The 20,651-nt window shown below is 39.1% G+C and overlaps 1 protein-coding gene across 5 annotated transcripts; it reads right to left on the minus strand.

Annotated features, from left to right (window-relative positions):
- Positions 1–2,395: 2,395 nt before the first annotated feature.
- DMC1 (DNA meiotic recombinase 1) lies at positions 2,396–14,836 on the minus strand. 5 transcript variants are annotated; one of them, XM_083858767.1, is made up of 16 exons: positions 14,754–14,836; positions 14,371–14,534; positions 14,160–14,260; positions 12,866–12,953; positions 12,197–12,241; positions 9,833–9,979; positions 9,448–9,530; positions 8,790–8,842; positions 7,857–7,898; positions 6,611–6,683; positions 5,840–5,931; positions 5,251–5,324; positions 5,039–5,153; positions 4,167–4,227; positions 3,502–3,618; positions 2,396–3,038 (listed from the first exon to the last, which is right to left on the minus strand). In XM_083858767.1, the coding sequence occupies exons 4-16, from the start codon at positions 12,923–12,925 to the stop codon at positions 2,969–2,971; spliced, it is 1,032 nt and encodes a 343-aa protein (XP_083714893.1). In that variant the 5' UTR covers positions 12,926–12,953; positions 14,160–14,260; positions 14,371–14,534; positions 14,754–14,836; the 3' UTR covers positions 2,396–2,968. The 5 variants fall into 5 exon arrangements, with proteins under 5 accessions (XP_083714893.1, XP_083714894.1, XP_083714895.1 ...); XM_083858768.1 differs by having other exon boundaries at positions 14,371–14,541; positions 14,754–14,802; XM_083858769.1 differs by lacking the exon at positions 14,160–14,260.
- Between the last annotated feature and the right edge of the window lie 5,815 nt (positions 14,837–20,651).

The raw sequence follows: 20,651 nt of genomic DNA on the forward strand, positions 1-20,651 counted from the left end.
GCGCTCGGCGAAACACCGCCCCACGCAGTAGTAGGCGGGCTACGAAAGGTGCGTAATGTTTTTTACTTAGAGCCGGGGCCCCGGGTGAGGAAGGCGGAAGGGAGGAGTAACGCTATTCCCCAAAGTCAGCTACGCAAGGAGTGCGCTTCGTAACCCCTTCTGCAGGGCAGGGAACACCTGTGCAGAGGCGCACGTTACGCAAGTGCGCGGCGTACGCAAGGTGCGTAACTCAGGCTGGCGTAGGACGTAGGGAAGAGGTGTAACATTCTTACGCGGACCGTGCAGGCTGGGCCGGAGGGTTACGCTGGTTTCGCAGAGGGTTTGAAGAATACGGCCCGTCGCCTACGCACCCACAGGTTCCGCCGAGCTGGCTGCGGGGTTGAGGACACAACGATGGGACAGTGGAGGAACAATACCGGGACGCTGGGCGACGGGACGGGAGCGGCCCTTTGGACCTCTGTGGCGGGTCCGGCGGGCCGAGGTTATTCCCTGTCAGCAGGGGCATCTTGGCGCGGCGCTGGGGCAGGAGCAGTGACAGCGGCCATGATGTTTGTTGTCGCCTGAGCGCCGGCAGGCCAGGAGAGAATTCCCCAGATGAGCCAGAGACTCCTCGCTGAAAGACAGAATAATCCACGAGGCGATTACGTGGCACAGACCATAAATCCTTTTGTGCTGGGTGTGTGCTGTCACCAAGTCTGTGTCCTGGCACAAGGAGACGTGTCCCATGAATGGCGGGGTTACACCAGCCAAACCCAGCCCCGGCCCACACCGTGTTATCATTGTCAGCAGTGCTTTCTGGCCTGTCAGGTTATCAGAAACTGGTTATATTGGCAGACGGGAAAGTCAGTTCCCTTTACTTTCAGACCCTAGGATAAAAATAACAGCCTAGAACGACACACAAATTACCATTTTAGTTTCACGTGCTATATATATATCTATGTATGTATCACGTGTCAGAAAGAAATCTGAGTTCTTAAAATAAAATACTGGAAGAAACCTGTGTCTTTTAAAGTGGGTGGCAGGGAGTCAAATGACACTACACGCTCTCACTGACACAAGGCACTTGGGCCACTAGATGCAAACAGCGGCCTACTGCGGGGAAAGCCAGGCACTGACATTGCTTTAAATGACAATGGCTGATCTGTGGAGGAGACGGCTGAAGAATAGTTAAGAGGATAAGGGACACAATAGCTCTCAGATTAATCTTGTAATTAGAAGCTAAGACAAGGCCAGCATGTTCCTGGCAGAACTGTTAGAAAAGAACAGGATGAGGGAGAGAAACTGAGATAATGAGAAAAGAGGAACTGAACACTACAAGGCGATATGACTTTTGCAATATGCTGATATAGCATGAAGTAAGCTATTGTTTAGTCACTACCAATCAGGAGCTTGGCTTTTGCAATATGTATGAGCTGATTACTTAGAATATAAATGTAAGTGAGGAAACAAATAAAATTGAGCCTGATTGATCAACATCAGTTGAGTCAGTCTCCCTCTTTCCAACACTGATCCATTCCTGGCTCTCTCACATCAGCCAGCCTTCAGCTCTCTAGACTTTTCTCCACTGTGAAAAATAGTGCTTTACCTCAGGAAAATATCAACTATCTCTTAAGAAACCACTTAAGGAAGGCAAGCCCTCTAGGTCTGTCACAAGCAAAAGTGCAGCTAAAATGTCAGGCTTCTCTTCCATAAATTTCTGGTCATTGGGCCTTTTTACTTGATGTTATCTTACATGCATTTGGTAATCTAAAGAAAAAAATTATTTTGCCAATGAGGACAAGTTCTTTTACCAGATACCAAAATTAGACTTACTGTAATCACCAGAGGACAAAGTAAGACTCCCCATTTTATCTGTGTGTGTGTGTATGTATGTATTATTTAATTTATTTTAAAATAAGTAATTCCATGAGCATTGGAGATATTGCAAAAGGAATTGTTATTTTGGCCCCCAATGCCCTGTTTCCCACTTTATTCTCAGCTTCTTTTGCCCCCCGTGACCTACCTCTCTGGCTAGTTCAGAGCTGTGGCTATGCTGGCTGCCTCCCTCAGCCAGCTGAATCCTAATTGCCTTTTCCTTGGTGTAAGTGCTGGTGGCAGACTCTCTCTTCTATCTAGACACTGGCTTTGTTTTATTGTTTTTAATACTAACAATATTTAATAATAATGTATAATATTCCTACTTATACTAGAAGAATGACAAGTCAATTATATCACGTTTGTTTCTTTAGAGGACTAGAAAAAAGTTTTTAAGGTGTTGAGTTGTGCCCAGATTATTTTTCTCATGAAAGATCAATGAGATTTTTGAGAGGAGAGTTTAATTCAAAGCACCCAAACATAGTCAGACTTCTGTTCTAATTCATAGTCTTTATTTTTAACTTTAATAAGAACAGGTTTAAAACATTTTGTCCAAAAAGTAAAAAATGCTAAATTAAAATCATAAGCATTATCTAGTCAAGATAAAAATGTTTAAAAACATATTCTTAAAACTACTTGTTCCTCTACAGTACATGAAACCCCATCATGTTCTTGAGCTGTTGTTCCTCCCACTGCCTTTTCCATCTATATATGTCAGTTTTATAACTGAGTTTATTCCAGTTCTGTTGCATTTCACACTGCTAAATTCTACCACTTAGACACTCACTTTGAAATAAATTAAGAAAGAGTATATTCACTCTCATGTGAAAGGACAGGTTTGATTTTCACAAAACATAGGAAAAGGATTCTAAGAACAATTCACAATCAAATTGCTTTATGTGCTAAAAGTTCAATTGAAAAACAAAAATCCTAAATGAACCAAATTCTAGTTCAGTAAAACTGAACTGTACAAAGTTCATCCCAGTGTTCTCCCAAAATACCTTAAAAAGCTCTCAAAAGCTACAAATGCAGCCAGGTAGTTGTCGACCATTCACAAATCTTCATCCCAACTATCCAGCTGGTTTTTAGCTGTACATTTACATAATTTTTTAACCTATTCTTTGGCATCCCCAATCCCTCCGGTGGTTATTGCAAATGTGGCTTCGTTTTCAGGCATCTCAGGGCTGGGAGAAAAAGAAACAAGAAACTTGTGGGTTTCTCCATGTAAAATGCAGTTGTGAAATAGTCTCCAAAATGTTGTGTGTGTGTGTGTGAGCAGCCTGGAATACACCAGTGCCCTTAAACCTGTGTGCAAACTGTAGAATGTGCTCAAAATCATCAGGATCAGAAAACGTGAAATTATTGTGTCAGGAAAACTTAGGAATTTAACATGTCCAGCATTTTCCTGCCAATGGACCGCACGTCCTATCAAAGTATTTGATGGTCTTCATTAAGAGCTGAGCATCTAGTAGGATTTATGATGAAACATTATGTTATTTAATCCATGCAACGTGCAAAACAACTTTAGTTATTTGTTTAATCTGCTAATTAGTTTGTCCTTTCAGATTTTCTCCCAATGTACCATCCAGAAAGTTACAATAACTTGAACTTTGTCACCTTCCCTCCTGTGAGGGAGGGGTGATTTACCTGTCATAGATTTTTGCAATACGCAGCTCCCCTCTCCCTTTCCTCAAACTGATCCTGGTAGTTGAAGCATGAGCAAGGATATGGCCCCCAATGGGCTTTTTTGGGTCTGCCTGAAAGCTGAATTAGCAAGAAAATTGTGGTGATTCACTGTGCAAATTCCAGAGGTTAATACTGTGCTTAACTGTCAGACTGAGCCCTGTCCAACTCAGAAATAAATAACCAATAGGGAAATACATTAGAAACCTGACTTTAGCACACTTATCTCAAGTTAATATGTTCAAATGTTCAATGCTGACAATCATTTTCTGTCATTAAATTCAAGAGGCTCAAGAAATACACACCATAAATATCACATATAAGCTGCTCTGAAGTAAAATGTGGTGCCTTTTCAATACTTTTTATAGCTCATTTTCTTAGTTTAAATCACAGTGAAATCACACCACCATACCAGGCAGCAGATAAACGTAAAAAAGCTCATTCCAAAAAACTGAGAGAAGCTTCCAGGTGTCATTTACTTATGATTCCTAATACCACAGGGAACAATGACCAATCTGGTCTTTCATTTCAGTGCCTCTTGCTCCTTACAATCTCAGTTCTCATTTCTGTTAAATACGTAATACTAAATACAGGAATTTTTTTTAAAGAGTGAGGAAAAAGTGTCTTACGTCATAGTTGCTCCTGGGTCAGCAGTCATCTGGTTGGTCACAAACACAGCCACATTATATTCTGCAAGAGAAAACAAAGCAAAGAAAGTAGACTTCATCCGATTAGAATTCCACAATATTCTCTAATCCATGGTAAAAGCAAGGTTTCTGCTGAAGCACTTCAAATTTCAAATGAATGAGAAGAAAATATTCTTTATGAGTGATGGCTGCACTTAATCAGGACACAGCCTAGATTTGCTCCTGCATGGCTTCAGCTGTAATATGCCAAAAATGAGCACTTTTCAGAATTCCAGTGAACAAGTTTTTCTCAGTTCCCATGTATTCTCAGTTGGCTCCCTGCCCTCAGCTCCCTCTCTTTCCCTGTTTGCCCTTTTTTTTTTTAACTTCACAATAAAAGCATTAACATTTCTGAGACATTCCAAAGAGAAGGAACTCTATTCATCCTGTCATCATCCCTCAAAGCATTGCAAAGTCACTTGAGAAAGTGGCAAGAGGCATGGCTTTTTTATTTTTCTATGCCTTCATCCTCTTTTCTCTGTCTTTCTTTTGTATTTAGACTGTTGAAATTTGGGGAAGACAATTACTCTTATTGAGTATTTGTCCAGGTCTACAACCTATTATCTCATATAGGGCTCAACAGTATTTCTAGAAAAACTCTTAATGTTGGAAAGTCCAGAAGTTTTCTCAATCTGTCATCTTGAAATAATATATTATCAGTTTGATGTTTTTGGTAACTGACAGAGGTGTAAAGTGAGGAAAGATCCCTGGGCCAGTGCCTGACTGATAATATTTGGACTACTAGGTGGTTGTGCTACCAACAGCTACTGGTGATTCCAGCCCATGTTTTCCAAATCTTGCAATGTTTCCCATACCTTCTGATATTTTTTGGAGCCTTGACAACATCTGAGCTAGTTTCTGTTGTCGTTCGGCCAATTCTCCACGACCACTGAAATCCACACGGAAAAGTGCCATTATGGAGTCAATGATCTGCATTGTAATCATGCTAGATAAGTAAATATAGTGAAAGAAAACAGGAACACTTATTCTGAAAACAGTAAGCATACAGAAAAAAGAAGTCTTGTACCAGTAACTTGAAGATACCAGCTTCCTCATGGAACTTGGCTGCTACATAGTCAAGCAATTCCATCTGATGTTCACCTAGTGGGAAGCAGAGTTGCCAAGAGAAATTAGGACCAGAAAGAACTCTGAAGGAACAAAAGCCTGAACTTTAAAATTCCACTTTAAATGTCTGCACTGATTATATTTTCATTGCCAGCAGTTTTAAATCCAGTTCCCAGTAACAATCTACTCTGCAGGTTCCAGTTTCCTCTCACCCATCTCACAAAACTTTGTGAAAATCTTCACTCTGCATGAAGACAACTTTTTGTTAAGAACTGAAAAGCAATATATACATTTTAATTTAATGCTGAATTAAATGATACACAGAAAATGTTTTAACCATATTATTTTTGTTCATATTGCACTTTTAAAGAAGAATTTCAAAATTTCTATTCTATTTCAAAATTTCTTGAAGTTTTAAAGCAGTGTCTTGTGACACGGTGCATTGAGCTGTTAATAAACTGAGAAGTGTTAATAAACTGAGAACTATTAAAATGGGTACCCGAGAGAAAAAAACCTCCTAGCTATCATGCCAGTTGCAATAATGGTCTTACTGGTATATGCACGTGCATACAGCACATTGTCAAGTACTGCCTCATGGTCAACATTGAAGCGATCAGCAATGTCACGCAGGCGGTCTGGTCGGCTGGCATTAGTCAGAGTTAAGGATTTCTCCTTGTACAAACCATGCTCTGAAAATAATAAAAATCCATTCCAAAATAGGACTATGAGGGGGAAAAAAAGAAGAATATTTATTTTAGTCCTAGAGAAGACTGACTTTTTGTCTTCAGGCTGTCCCACGTACCCTAAAGATAGTTCAGGGCTCACGATGATAATTGTTTTGTGTTTAGGATTTGAGGCAGGGGGGTTGACATATGGATATCTGTGCTCTAGGAATTTAGCTGCGAGCAAAACCTGTTTATACACAGTCTACTGCCAATGTGAAGTGTTAAAAATAGTGTTTATTACTTAGATAAATTTATCTTGAATAGAAAAGCTGCTATAACATGTAGGAGGCCTGCTAGATCTCAAAAAACCAAAACCACCAAAACCAAACAAAATAAAAACCAAACCAAACAAACAAACGAAAGAGACACCACATAAAACACAATTTCTAACTAATTTTTCCAGGTTGGATTACATCAAATGATAGAAGAAAAACTCACCTCCTTGTGGGCCGCTACACACTGTGCTCTCCAGTATTTCTGTGCCAGTCGTAATATTTTACATATATGAAGCTATCAGGAGCCTTCTACTTCCTTATAACAAAATAAACTAACTTTCCAGTTCATCACACCTGTAGCTTTTAATTGTCAAAAAGATACAAAGTGTTTTCAGTATCAATGAAGATAATCTTTCCACCTGTGTAGCCATTTGGTCCTGGGAGCTGAGCTGTCACTACAGAGAATCATACAAGATTAAAATGAAAAAGCAGGAATAATATTTTCTTACTCCATCTATTATTATTTTTAAATAAACTACAACTGTTTATCCATATCAGAAAGAACTGTCAGTTTTAGTAAATGTGAAAATCGGGAATATCTTGTCTTACTGCCATCTTGAGAATAAGCTCAAGCTGCTTTTCTCGATTGAGATCAGATGAGATTTAGTTAATGGTGTCAAAACTGTTTTACTCAATACCATCACTAAATCTGTATATTTTAGGGATATTAGTACTAAGTTCTTACACACAAAGCCTCCTCTTAATCCTCTACCCAAACTAATTCTATTGGCTTAGTAGGCACTTTTTCCAGCTGTAACTCATATAATCAAAAATTCTTTGGATATTAATTTTTCCTGATGCAAATAATTGCTGATTGTGGGTTTAGTCTCTTTGGAGTTAATAAGCTAAATTACTCAATCCAGTTGTAATCATTCATGCAAAAGGGTATGACTCTGCTGACCATTACACTGTACTAACCAGAGGAGGCTCTATTTTTGCAGAACATGCCATATTTCACTTTACAATACAGGGGGTTCATTTAAGAGAATTTGTCTATTCAGTGTCTGGTAATTCCAGCAGCATTAATAGTTATATAAGTTATTGTTTACTACTTTTTACACATTGAGAAATACCTCTTGGAAATCAGAGTCCTGCTGTTTTTGGCACTGCCCAAATATGGTGACTGCCAAAGTCTGTTTATCCAGTCACTGACAGCCAGTAGTACCCTTTCAGTGCCCTTTCAGAATGTCATATTCAGCAACACGTCTTGAAACCAGGACAGTCAAAGAGTTGCTGCGAAAAAGAATTTGCCTCTGCCCTTTTCTGAGCAGTGCCCCATCTACATGTGACCCATATTGGTGCTCTTCTTTTCCAGATAGTGTGTTTCACTGGTTTATCTAAGACAGTCTATTATTTTCACTCTCCTTGTGGCAAAACCTTCATGGATGTGAGCAGCATTAAATAAGAGTTCTCTACTCAAACACAGTTTATGGAAGTAAGAGTCTGTTTCACTGTATTTGTAGAAATAAAATATTCTGACTTGTCTGTATGGGTTGAATTCTGATACAGTTGTAAACAACAGATTCACTGAAAGGAAACATCACTCTCTTTTAAGGTATTATACCTACCACAAAGAGTGTGAGATAGCTGGGTTTTGCCAGTCCGGAACTCTGTTAAATAAAGAAAAGGGAAAATAGGAGTCAGAGTTTCTTTTTCCAAGTTTGACAGATTTAGGACTTACTGCAGTTAAAAACTCTAACTTACAAAATTCACCTCAATTTCTACCTTTTAAAATCATTTAACCTTAGTTTCTAAACCATAATCTATGCAGGAGAAATGTGTTACATGAAAAACAAAATCTGAAATGCTTTAATTTGATCATGCCTGACTGCTGAAGTCATTTATTCTCTTGTGTATAGAAGTTAAAACCACATGGCACTATGGAAAAGTGATAACGGGGGAGGGGGTGGGAAAGAAATGGTTGATTCCATTAACCTAGCCCTAATTTAATTTCAAATTATCAAGGAGAAGCTTAAGAGTTTATTAATCTCATTCTACCAAACCACATTAGTCTCCAGTTTATCTTTTCTAAAGGGAAGAATACTGTGTTTTATGAATTATTGTTGCTGAAGCGTCAAGCAGCAACTAATTAAGTGTACTGTAATAGTTGCTTAATTGTAATTTCAAAATCTTACATAAAATGCAATGTACCTTAAGTGTGCATAGCTAAAATATCTTTTGTGGCAATTTTGTTACTAGAAAGGAACACACTGCATAAAGGAGAACTTTGGCATGTTAGTAATAGTCTTAATAATGCTATGTTGTACTGAATCAGCATGCCTGGTAATGATTACTCAGCTCCAACTTAGTCTGCAAGCAAATGAAGAGGAAAACTGGGCAAACATTAAGGAAAGTGGATTATTTCTTCTTGTACTCATGCAGATACTCATCTTTTTAACTACAATGTGGTAAATTTGATAGAAGTAATCCAAGTTGAATTAAAATCTAAATTAAATTACAATTCTTTGTTTGGTAATGCTCATTTAATGTGGTTCTCTCACCTCCAAAGGCCTCGGTGATTGCCATGCTTTCAATCCCACCACCCAGAAGTTTACTGCAGAAAGGGAGAGGATTATGATATTGTTAAACCCCAAAAATCACAAGAGGAAAGTAAAAAAGAGACATTTTTAATACTTTAAGGAAAGTAATTTCTGCCTTGAAGCCCCTCACTTTCTGCATTAAGTGCAGGGCACTAAATGATCATTGACTCATAAAGAATTAACTGTCTTTACCTCCCTTTCTGTGTGCAAGGGAAAGATCTACAGAAATTATTACTGGAAAGAAAGGAGAGGAAATAACATTGAAAATTATATTTAAAAATAACATTCCATAAAAATATCTCAAGGGAAAATTTGAAGACTTGCAATTTTGACCTGAAACCTGCAGATTATTTTGATAGGTGAAAAAATTATACTTTCAAGATTTCTGGATGCTGACTATTTATTTACAGTGACTGTATGAAGTCCAGTTTCCCCTCAGAAAAGGAGTTTGGTGCTTATTGATGTAGGCTTCTTTAAGCCAGCACTAACTCCAAATGCAAGGGGATCTATGTATCCTAGCTGAGTATTTATTCCCTTTTACTTCTGTGCCTCATTAAAGACAATTAAGATGATTATTGGGAACATTTGGATGAAGGAAGGCTATAAGAGATAAGCTTACTCAAATTCCTGGCTGCCAGTGGAAATATGAAATACCATCTTGCGTTTTTCACTGTACTCAAAGGCGGTGAGGAAGCCTGGTTCCTAGGGAAGACCAAAGAGAACACGAGAGGTTTCTTTTAGTTTTAACCTGAAGTTAAAAGTGCAATATCCCACATAAAGATCTTCTTTTCCCCCTAGCCTCATTCCCATGAGTTGGGTATAAAAAACAGCACAGTATTTGTCTGGTTGTTGTGGAGTATAAAGTAGTATGCCTTAGAGTAACAGGCAGAATAATTTTCAAAATTATTTTGATGATGCAGTGGAAAATCTGCTAAGAGAAATGTTGCACAGCATTTTGGAGAGGCTAGCGTAAGTTCAAACTCTCAGGAAAGTGACTGGCTTACAACAAGCTTGTTTGCAGCTTCTTTAATTTTGTCCACTTTGGCCTCTGAGAGCCCCTTCACATTGCACAGTGCCCGTCTTGTGGTCATCTGGATTCCTTTGATTGTGCAAATCCCAACTGCCTTCAGCTTTTTAATATCTGCTACATTCTGCAAAGAAATTTCCCTTCTGTGAGTACCCAGGACAGTTAACAATCAGAAGATAAAGTAAACCTTTGCAAAATATTTTACCTTTACACTCATATGCATGTTTTCACCAAAAAAAGAAACAGATTTACAGTAAACTCTTCATTGTGTAGTTTGTGACACCAACAAAACAAAATTTTGAGTAACATTGGTGTGAGAGATCGTGGTGCAGAGGGCAGCTCCTGGTGGTTTTGAGAGAAAGGTGTCTGGGTATTTACTTTTCCCCTTCCAGTGTCAGTTTTTCTAGATCAAAGCTGATAGTAGAGAAATAGTACACAATTATTTCAGATAGTGGGGACCTAGGACACCCTATAATACTCAGTCTGTCCTTGGTCCCTTAGCACAGATAATCTGTAAACCAGATAATCTGGTGGTGGATAGTTGGGAGCTGTTTCACGAGGATCATTGGAAGCTGAGTCTAATTGCTGTGCTGTTTCTGCATGTCCAGTTTAAAACACAACCTATCCTGCATGTTCGGACTGACACTTTGGGCTGGAGTGAGCTACTAGTTTTTTATCATTTGGGCACAGCACAGCTTCAGACAGCACCCTACTGGCATATTTTGCATTCCCTCACCTCATTTTATGATTCTGACATCACTGGAAATGTAAAAGCAAGAACAGATAACTCACAAGAAAACATACTATGTGAAAGGTGTGGGATAATACATCAATTTACCATTTCTGGCCAAGATTTTTCTTTGGAAAATACTATGAACTAGATATATCATCCATCTATCTAGAGTGTGTGGGTTCACAGAGCATAAGAAGGGAGGGGGGTTATGTGAGAAACTAGTAATGTTGGAAGCTTATTTCTCATCCTGTGATATGTGTGTGACACTCAGCAGAAGCTGAGGGGTAACAGCACCTTAAATCCTACCAAACACTTTTGATCACCAAACCACAATCTCAGTTGTTCTTAATCTGATTCTCTTTCTGGGCACACTGGCAGATCCAGTAAATGTTTTTCTCTTTACTCCTTGGAAAAAAATTCTAAATGCACAAAAGTCATTTTTTTCAGGTCAATGAATTTAACAGATATGGGTCATCATATGTTTGCACAAAGCTTTTAGCTGACACAGTTGAGAACAAAAACGTCTCTGAAGTGTGAGAATAACCACTTGGAAGGAAGAAAAAAATAATGGAAAGGAGCAGAAAACCTTTACAACCCCCAGAAGAACAGCCTAAGTCGTTATTCTTACTTTTCAAACTTTCGTACATTTGTATCATTCTGTGAATGCCATGCCTTGTTTCATACTGACAGGGTAGTACAGCTCCCTTCCAGCTCAGGTCACACTCTTTGATCAACTTGTTAAATTTTTAAAGTAATAATTTGTTTATTTTTCCTATGTTGCCCCATAGTTTGAGCTCCTAACCATGTGATGCTTCTTCAGAACTATCTTTAGAACTGCCAGTGAACTGCCAATAAAAAAAATTGTCAACAAGGGCACTGCTGACATGGTCAGCCCAGTAACTATAGTGCTGACTAATGATGAGTCACTGTGGCATGTCCTCCCCATCTTTATCTGTCTGTAGTCACTTTTATTGGAGTTAAATCTCACATTACTTCAGGCAAATCCTACTTTTTATTCTGCTTCTATAACTCTAAATATAACAGGATTACAATCCATGAGCCAGCCTCCTAGATAAACATATAATAATTGTAGTTCAAATAAACAGGTGATGTTTATGTGATAATGGTAACAATGATAGGAATTCACATTTGATGAAGAAAAATAATCACTTATTCTCTAGCTACTAATATTTTTCTCAGTCCTACTGTACCCCCTGCACTATCATGCTGAAAATAGTATAGTAACAATTGTCACAGTGTAATTTCACAGGCACCAAAAATGCAGGAGTAATTACAAAGATTGGCAGGAACAGGAAATAATCTATCACACAGTTTTCAAATAAATTAGCAAACAGTTGGTTTTTCGAGAGTGCTAGGTGCTAAATACTTTGAGTATCTTGACACTTTCTTTAGGAATCTGATGTGAATGAGATTTTCTAAAAAATCTGTCTTATCACCAAAGGAAAAATTTGTCTCCACCAACTGAATTAGAACTTACTGCAAGGAGGGATTTCAGTTATTTGCATCAATGTGTATACAATTTTGGAAACAACCTTACAGTAGCTTTTGAGGGACAATTCTGTATGATAAGTGATTGCTAATACTTACAATTCCATGCTTCTGCAGCAGGTCGATATCCTGAAAAAAGGATTCCTAAACAAAATAGCAGAAAAAAAAAAAATAGATACTGCTTTTTTTTTTTTGTTATTACATCTATCTTGCTATGTCACTGTTTCAGATTTGTAAATTTATTGATTTTTCACAAATAATACGTAACTTGTTGGACAACTGAAATATGCAAAGCCATAGTGAGCCAAAAAGGCCTGCACATTTCCTATCATCTTCTCCAAAAAGTGTATCTTTACAGGCAATTAATCCTCTGCTGTGCTAATAAAACTTGTGTTATCATCATAATCTACAGCTTTTCTGCCGTAGCTTCTCACTCTTTTTGTGCTGATGATCATTTCTCAGAAGCAGAAAATGAACTGATGGTCCCCTTGCATTTAATACAGAAGTGTAAAATATGATGAAATAATGATAATCCCATTAAAAACTGTGCAAAGCTTTTGAAAGGTTAATGAAGATTACTTGAAGAGCCCAGCTGTACAGGGACTAGGGGAATGAGATTTTCTTGGTAGTAGACTGGAACAAAATTTTAAATGCATTGAACTCCCTAATGGTTTTTGGGGACCTCTGGTCCCTCTATGGGTTTCATAACATTATCAAGATACATTCAGATGTTTGCTCCACATAGTTTTCAATCAATCACAAATTTACCTCATCATCCTGGTATCCTGGTTCTTCTTGGACTACTTGATCCTCTGTGGCCTTCATCATGAAGGAGCACGCAATAAAGGATTGATCACTAGTACAAAATGCAAAGATAGTCATGGAGAGGCAATAAATGAGTAAATGTCTGTAAAAGTCCTTGAACTACAGAAACATGTCAGGATGACATCATATATAGATTTAAATTTGAATTCTGCTTCCAAATCTTCATTATCTGACCTACCAAGCCAAAAGGATAAAATCTATGGCTTTACACTCAGATGAACCAGTTTGGATAGAAAAGGCTTCATAGGTACTAGGAAAAGAGTTCTAATTCCCTTGTGAGAATCTTGGGTCAGAGATGAGTTTTGGAGATGGGAACATTTAAAATTAATTATCACTAGTGGAATTTATTCTGGTAAGAGTGCTAAAGGCAGTCTCTGATTTTAGAACAAAACTCGGCATAGTTGCAGGCAGAATGGGTAATGGAAAGGCAATGCTCAGCCTCTCCATCTTTATGAGACAGAAAATCCACAGAACAGTGCCGAGAAGGCTACTTTTTGGTTTTGTAAATGGGTTTAAGTTGCTTCTGTTTAAATTGTGATCTTACCTTTGGTGTTCTAGCTATGGATGATCAAAAGTTTTGTAGACCACTCCATCAAAATGTGTGCATATATTTATTTGCTCATTTGTTAACAAAATCCACAAACTATAAGACAGGCTATGCCTAACAGATGTTGGGATAGTTTAGGCTCAATATCTGCAAAAAGCCTTTTTTTCAGCCTCTAAATGGATACTAATTTGCTTGCAAGAATCTTGTGTATATAGAGGCTGGGAAAGAAAGGAACAGAATATCAGATTTTCAGAATTATCTTATTCTGTTAGTATTTAATGGAAATATTCTTATAAAATCAGTTGTTTCTGATGGTGTCATGATATATTCAATTTCTATTTCAGAAGCCTAACAATTATGGAGTGACAAATCACACCTTGACATAATTACAGCAGAATATTAACAAAAAAATACTTTGAGAGATTTGAAAAATCCCCTAGCTTCAAATACCAAAGGAATAAAACCAAGCAATTCAAGAGGCACTAAAACTATATTACAATCTCCTTCATTAAAAACATCCTCACAAAATGCACATAATCCTGCATTTCAACCACCACTGAGCAGGTTTATGGGATCGTTCTCTTACTCCCTATCCTTAGGCAATTGGCATCTCACAGCAGAAAAAAAAGGCAGACCCAGACCTGTGCCTTCCTGCAGGCTATAAGGGAAAATGGAGAAATTATACCTCACCCTATTAAAAGCTTTAGGTACGAAAATAACCCTCCTGCTCAGTGGAGCGTTGCCCTTCTCCTGGTGTGTTGGCACACCTGAAGGATTCCAGTCACCACTGCCTGCAGTGAAGCAGATGAAAGGGTGAAAGTCTGAGATAACAGAGAAAATCCATGAAAAACCACCAACAATCTGGTGCCACTTCAAATACCCAAGGGTAGGTGAGCAAGACCTGGATGCCGCGGTGTACTTCCAGCCTGCAGGTGTGAGAGGGAGCCGCTCCCTGGAATTCCCCCCGGGCTTGGGCTGGCAGAAAATGGCAGCAGAGCTCGGCTCCCTGGCTCGGGCAGGGGCGATCCGACCTGCCCCAAGGGGCTCCACGGCGGGACCTCACATCTGTTGACTCAGAGGAAAATAACTGATTAATCGTCATCAACACACAGACTTATTTGGCTTTTCTTTGCCGGCTGCCTCCTCATGAGATGTACATTTCTGTTCCCAAGGGGCGAGGACCCGCTGAATATCCCTCGCCCTAATTCCCCATCAAAATTAGAACAGTAATTAAACCCCCAGCTCATGCCCGGGCAGCTCTGGGAGGGAGGGAGGGTACACTACCCGGGGCGAAGGTACTGAACTGGCCACGGCCACCCGCCTTCCTCCTCCCCCTGAGGGCCCGGCCCGGCGCCTTCCCGCCGGAGGCGCGGGGCGGGGCCGTGAGGGCTCCCGGCGGACCCGGCCCTGCGCCTTCCCTCGGCCCCGCTCCGCGCCCAGAGGCGCCTGTCGCCGGCTTCAATCACTGCATCCTCCGTGGTTTATCCACTAGTGTACTCGCCGTCTCACAGAAATGTCGCATTACCCTTACTCTACAGGTGGAAAAGGCAACCTTAGTTAAAACCGCGTTGGTTTGGAAGGCATTTATTCCAACTCAGCTCTGCCTTTTGTTTTTCCAGGATGCCACTCACGCATCTCCCTCAACAAGGCACACACGGCGTTTTTGGATTGGATGGCCAAAACCTGTCAAGAGAGCTGGAAGAGAAGTGATTTGCCTGGAGTCACAGGACAAGAAAATGAGGCTGACTCATATACATGACTTAATCTGCCATTTTAAAAAGATGGGAAAGGTGCTTTATAGGGAATGAGCACTTCTACGAGACATCTGCAGTCTTCTTGGAGACAGTATTTGGGGAGCAATCGCCCGTTTTAGCTCGCCTCTGGTAGCACAGTTGGTACGGGACTGCATGTCAAAGAATTACATCTCCTGCGAGCAGGAGTTCCTGGCTGCCCCCTTGTGTGGGCTTGGGATGGCAGAAGGGATTGGAGCAGCATCCCAGCCTCTTTCAAGGGCCTTGTGAAAATGTCCCCACCCTCTGCCCGTGGGAGGTTAGTGGCACCTTTTCCAAGCCATTTCTTAGCCAAGTCAGGAAACCAAGCAACAAAATCCATGGCCCTGTGCCATCAACAGCACACCACGGGAATGCTTGCAGGTCCCCATTCGAAACATCAAGCAATTTCTCTAAGTACCAAGAGTCCAATCCTGGGAGCCCAAGGCTTTGTGTATATAAAGGAAGCGGCTGGCATAGCTTTTGAAAACCACATTATTCTGCAGAGCTATTTCAGAAGAGTACTTAGGCAGATAGTCCTTTAAAAGCAAATTCCTTCAACAAAGTATGCTTTTATTCCAGAACAGAATGCACATGCAGAGGGTGACCCTTCTGGTGCTGCTGAGCAGCTCTGCAGCCGATAATATCTCACTCTGTAAACAACCTTCCCTTCATTATCCTTTTAGTTTGTACAATGGTTCTCTGAAAGGTCAATGAATGCACAGAATCTTAAGACTTTTTTTTTTTTTTTCCACCATTTCCCACTCCAAAGAGATACTTTGGGCAATAAATTACATTCTACAGCTTCAAAACGTTGTGTGATCATTAATTGCTCATTCGGCTTCCAGCCCGAACTGTACAATAACCTCACAGAGCCCATCCTGTTAGACATTGGCCCAAGTGAGTAGAGGCATCCCTCAGTCTTCTCCTGCAGGTTCTGCTGCTGACCAATGCGTCTCCATCCCTGAGGGATGTACTGGAATGGGACACACCACTGTGATATGCATTTTCTCTGACTTGAGATCTTCTACCTGTTTGGACAAGAACCAAGCTAAACCATTACCATAAAATATTAGGTACCCAGTTGATTTTTTTTTTTCATCCTCACAAACTTCATCCATGGTTGCAATAGGGAAATCATGAGGGATTTTGTTGTTGGGGTTTTGTTTTCCGTCTCCAATCAGAACTAAGATGAACTGCAAAAGCTCTGTGCATACAATGGGTCTCAGGGCAGGACTGGCAAAATATCGGATCAGCCAAGCTTCATAATTCAACCTGAAGTAACAGGAGGGCTCTATTGTTAACATGGAATTACTGGAAGGAATAGAGATGGTACTGGGAGATTGAGTTATGTCTCCATTGCAGTTTTGAGATCCTTAGATTAAGCCTTGACAAAAGTACTCAATACTACAATATTGAGAGTGATCCTGCATTAAAAAGACACAGATTTTGCTACCCCTAATTTATTTTGAGTTAATCACTAAGGATATGTTATAGAATTAGAAATCTTCTTTCTGTCTATCAAGATGTCCTGTCCAGATCATGGTTCAGCATTGCAGCTACGGAGGAAGTGATGAATTAGAGGGTGGTGCCCATTGATATTAAAGAGATGTCAGGTCAAGTCAGGAACACAATAGGTTGTATGTGACTGGAAAAGAAGATAACAGTAATATCAAAACTAGAGAATTCAGGAATGGGTATTTTTCTAAATGAGAAATAAATAATGTGTATGTCAACTATACAAACACAGTAAGTGATAACAGTCCAAGCACCACAAGATTCGCTATTTTTATAGGTGATTGTGAAATTAGAAATTATTTAGATATATATAATTAAGAATGACATGATCAAATTTTAAAAAAGCAAACTGGAAAAAATAAGGCCACTTTCAAACTTTGCAAAACGTAAACAGCGTTAGAGGATTTATGGAGACACACCTCAGTATTCATATGTGATCTATCAAAAAGACAAGATAAGAAAAATTGTCCATTTTGAGAATGCACAGGGAATTTTTTATTTAAGATAAAAAACAAACTAGTAATAGAGAACAATAGGACTGAAAGGGACATCAAGAGATTATCTATCTCATGGCAGAGTCAAATGTTCATTTGGCTGGGTAGGCTGTGAATTTTCATTTATCTTTTGAGAAAGAACTAGGTAATTTCAGTGCTTGCCTATCCTTGCCAGTACCCTTGTTGTCTACCCTTCACTATGCCATGCAATTTTATCTGTAAAAAATATGCAACGTTTAAGCTACCTTCAGCTTTTAAAAGTTCAGGTAACTGAGGCTCTAGTTCTTGCATGTTTTTTTTTTTTTCTACTCCAAAAGAGGAAAAAAAAAAAAGCCAGCATAAGCAGTTCTAAAAAAATGTCCAAATGTGATGGATTATGTGACAGTCTGTGCAGCTTGCTCTTACCTGCTTATGACCTTTGGGGCTGAAACATACAACCCTGGAATACAGTATTGCCATTCTCAGTAATTTGCCATAAGCTTTGTACTGAATGTACAAGGCCTCAGGACAGAAATTTGTCAGGTTTGCTTTGTTTGAATTTCTCTCGACCCTTCTGTATCTTTTTGTTGATTAGCTGTGACAGCAGTTTACAAAATTAACCAGGAAAATGGCTATATTTTTGACTTCTGTTTATATGTGTGTGGTACAACCATGATTTTTATATAAATAAAAGTAACAAACAGTTATTCTGTGTAGAAAAAGAGACTTATGACTAGCATAATGATGCAGTGCAGAGAAATGCAGGTCTGGAGCAATAGCAGAAGCCTGAAGAAGTGGGGGCATGAGATTTGCTAAGCAATACAGGGGTATAAAGGTAACAGGCAAGGCATGGGCTTGGCATGGCAGGTCTGATGGCTGTGAACAACTCACCAGTGATCAGGCAAAGAAAAGCTGACCTGGAGCTGGATTTAGGGGTAACAAAGAGAGAGAGGGAAAAAAAAAAAGGTAACATTCATAATAGGCACTACATACCATAAAATCAGATGTAGTGTGGTTCTGCCATGTGTAGGTGCAGCAATGTTGCAGCCCTGCCAGGATCACCTTGCCATGCCTTTTCCGGCCCCAGTGTTCCTGGAGCTGTAGGCTCTTTGAGTCTCTCAACCCTAAACCGAACACTAACTACTACCGCTAGCCACTACCGTGACTCTTTGAGCACATTTCTAGTCCATGCTAATAGATATTTTTTAAAATATATCTTTTAAAAGCAGCTTTTTAATTTTTAATATTTCTTTCTGCTTGAGCAACAGGTGCTGCAACATTTTATAGTTTATCAGTCTCTACATAAAAGAAAAAACGAATCTCTATTTTAATTGCTATTGAAAACAACCAAAATGCAGTTGGTAAAATATATTACTCTGAATCATGAAATGCATACTTTGGGAAGTGCAGGTCTTTTTTTAAACTATGAGAGCTTTCTAAACAGCTGTTGCAAATTCCAAAATAACTGTTCTTGACTAACTCCACATACATAGATTTTTATTCTGGAATAAGTGCACCTTGTTCTACTTCAGCTTAATATTAACGTTATGATAAACAGAACTAACAGACTAATTATGAAATAAGAATGATCACATATATAGCTAAGTGGGAGTATTAATTGCAACTGCATATATCTTTGTTTATCTGAATTAGACCTCCAAGATCAGATAAAAGTAACATGAAGAAAGCAATAATAAAATTTATTTGATATGAAACTGTTACAAGTCTTCAGATTTGGTGACAATGCCTCTGACAAGCTTGCATTTGAATCAAAGCTCAGTTACAGCCCTGGTTAAAGTCCATGGGTGAATATCTTCATTTCACTAAGTAAACCAGAAGAATTGACTAAACAATCCTCTGCTCATAGATTAAATGGGAAGCCATTCCCCAAGGGAATGAAGTACATCACATGGCCAATCCCTGGCACCAGGGGCCTGATCAGAGTACAGAGCATGGCCAGGCTCCTACACTGCCTTAACTAATGCCCCATGCTCCAGCTCTCAGAGTGAGCCTGAGCTTAGCTTTAACCCAGCAAGGCATTATGATTTGCTTTTCTCCTATTTGTATTCCCTCTGGTGCTTATCTGAACAGCAAAAAAGGAAAGATGGAATCAGGCAGCTGGGAGATGAGGGAGAGAGAGAAGGAAAGACTGCCTCGGCATGGGGTTGGATCAGTTTTGCCATTTGGTGGACTGTCACTGTTCCTGTAGACAGAGGGACTTCTTTGAGACTGAATGCAAATACAGGGGGTAGAATTTATTTGGCAGCAGTTGAACACATTGCTGCACAATAAAAAATGAGAAAGAAGAAACAAGGATTTGTTGCAGGAAGCTGAGTCAGAAAACTTGATTTAACTGCAATAACTCATGAGAAAGGAAGTTAAAACAAGAAAATTATTTAATGCTGCAGAACATAGGATTCTCTGTATTCTTCACAAAAAGATTCTGACTCCTAATGCAAACAAAGTTGGAAGTACTGCAAATACTGTCTTAACTGTTATGGTCAAAAGAGTCAATGCTGCTTTAACTTATTCACACACTGGCACTGAAAATCAGTCTGAAAAAGACGTGAAGCAAAGCAGCTTTATGCCCCAAACATAGGACAGCAGAGTTTTCAGTGTTACAGTTGAAAAAAGCATAATTCATTGAATGTCTTTTTCTCCTCTTTAATGCATTCCAGCTCAAAGAAGCTGAGTGCTTCTGTTGTCCAGTAGGGTGAATAACTGCTCTGTTTTGTACTCAGAACAAAATTTTCATTAGCATGATTCAGAAAGAAGAATGTATTTAAAGTGTACACAGATAATTTTATAGATAGAAAAGTTCAAAATTCTAGGTCATCGCAGATTTCAGTAGTCACATCAAAAAATTATGTATTACAGGAAAGGCATTTTTAAGTTCACATTTGGAAGAAATTCAGTGCTGGTATTTGAGACATTTCTTCATTTCAAAAAACCCACCAAATTTTGAAGAGCCTCTGCTTGAAAAACTAATAAATTTAACAGTCTTTCCACATTCTTTTTCAGTTTGGAAAAGCTCAGGTTTTCTAGCTTAGCCACTCAGTTGGTATCAGCTTTCATTTTAAACCAGCCATGCCACAGAACTGAACATGCTCTTCCTTTGGCCAGTTTTCTACTCTTGGCTTTGCTCCTGCTTCCAATTGAGTTTGTATGTAAACCATAAATAAAAATCCCAATCTTGCTCCATTTGTATTCCATATGTTTGCCAGGCTATTGGCCACAAGAGATCATAAGCAGGTTGTTTTTCAAACCTCAAAACTTGGATAGGCATTGAGTGCATCATCATACAATTATTTTTACATTAGAATATTATTTAAAGGTCTCAGAAATTGTAATTTGCTTTAAAATACTGTTTCCTTGATTTTGCTACAATAGAGCCCTAATTTTCAGTAATGGTCTGGCTAAAA

The sequence above is a fragment of the Zosterops lateralis genome (genome assembly GCF_965231275.1).
Source record: "Zosterops lateralis genome assembly, chromosome: 4".
In the NCBI taxonomy this organism is placed as follows: domain Eukaryota; kingdom Metazoa; phylum Chordata; class Aves; order Passeriformes; family Zosteropidae; genus Zosterops; species Zosterops lateralis.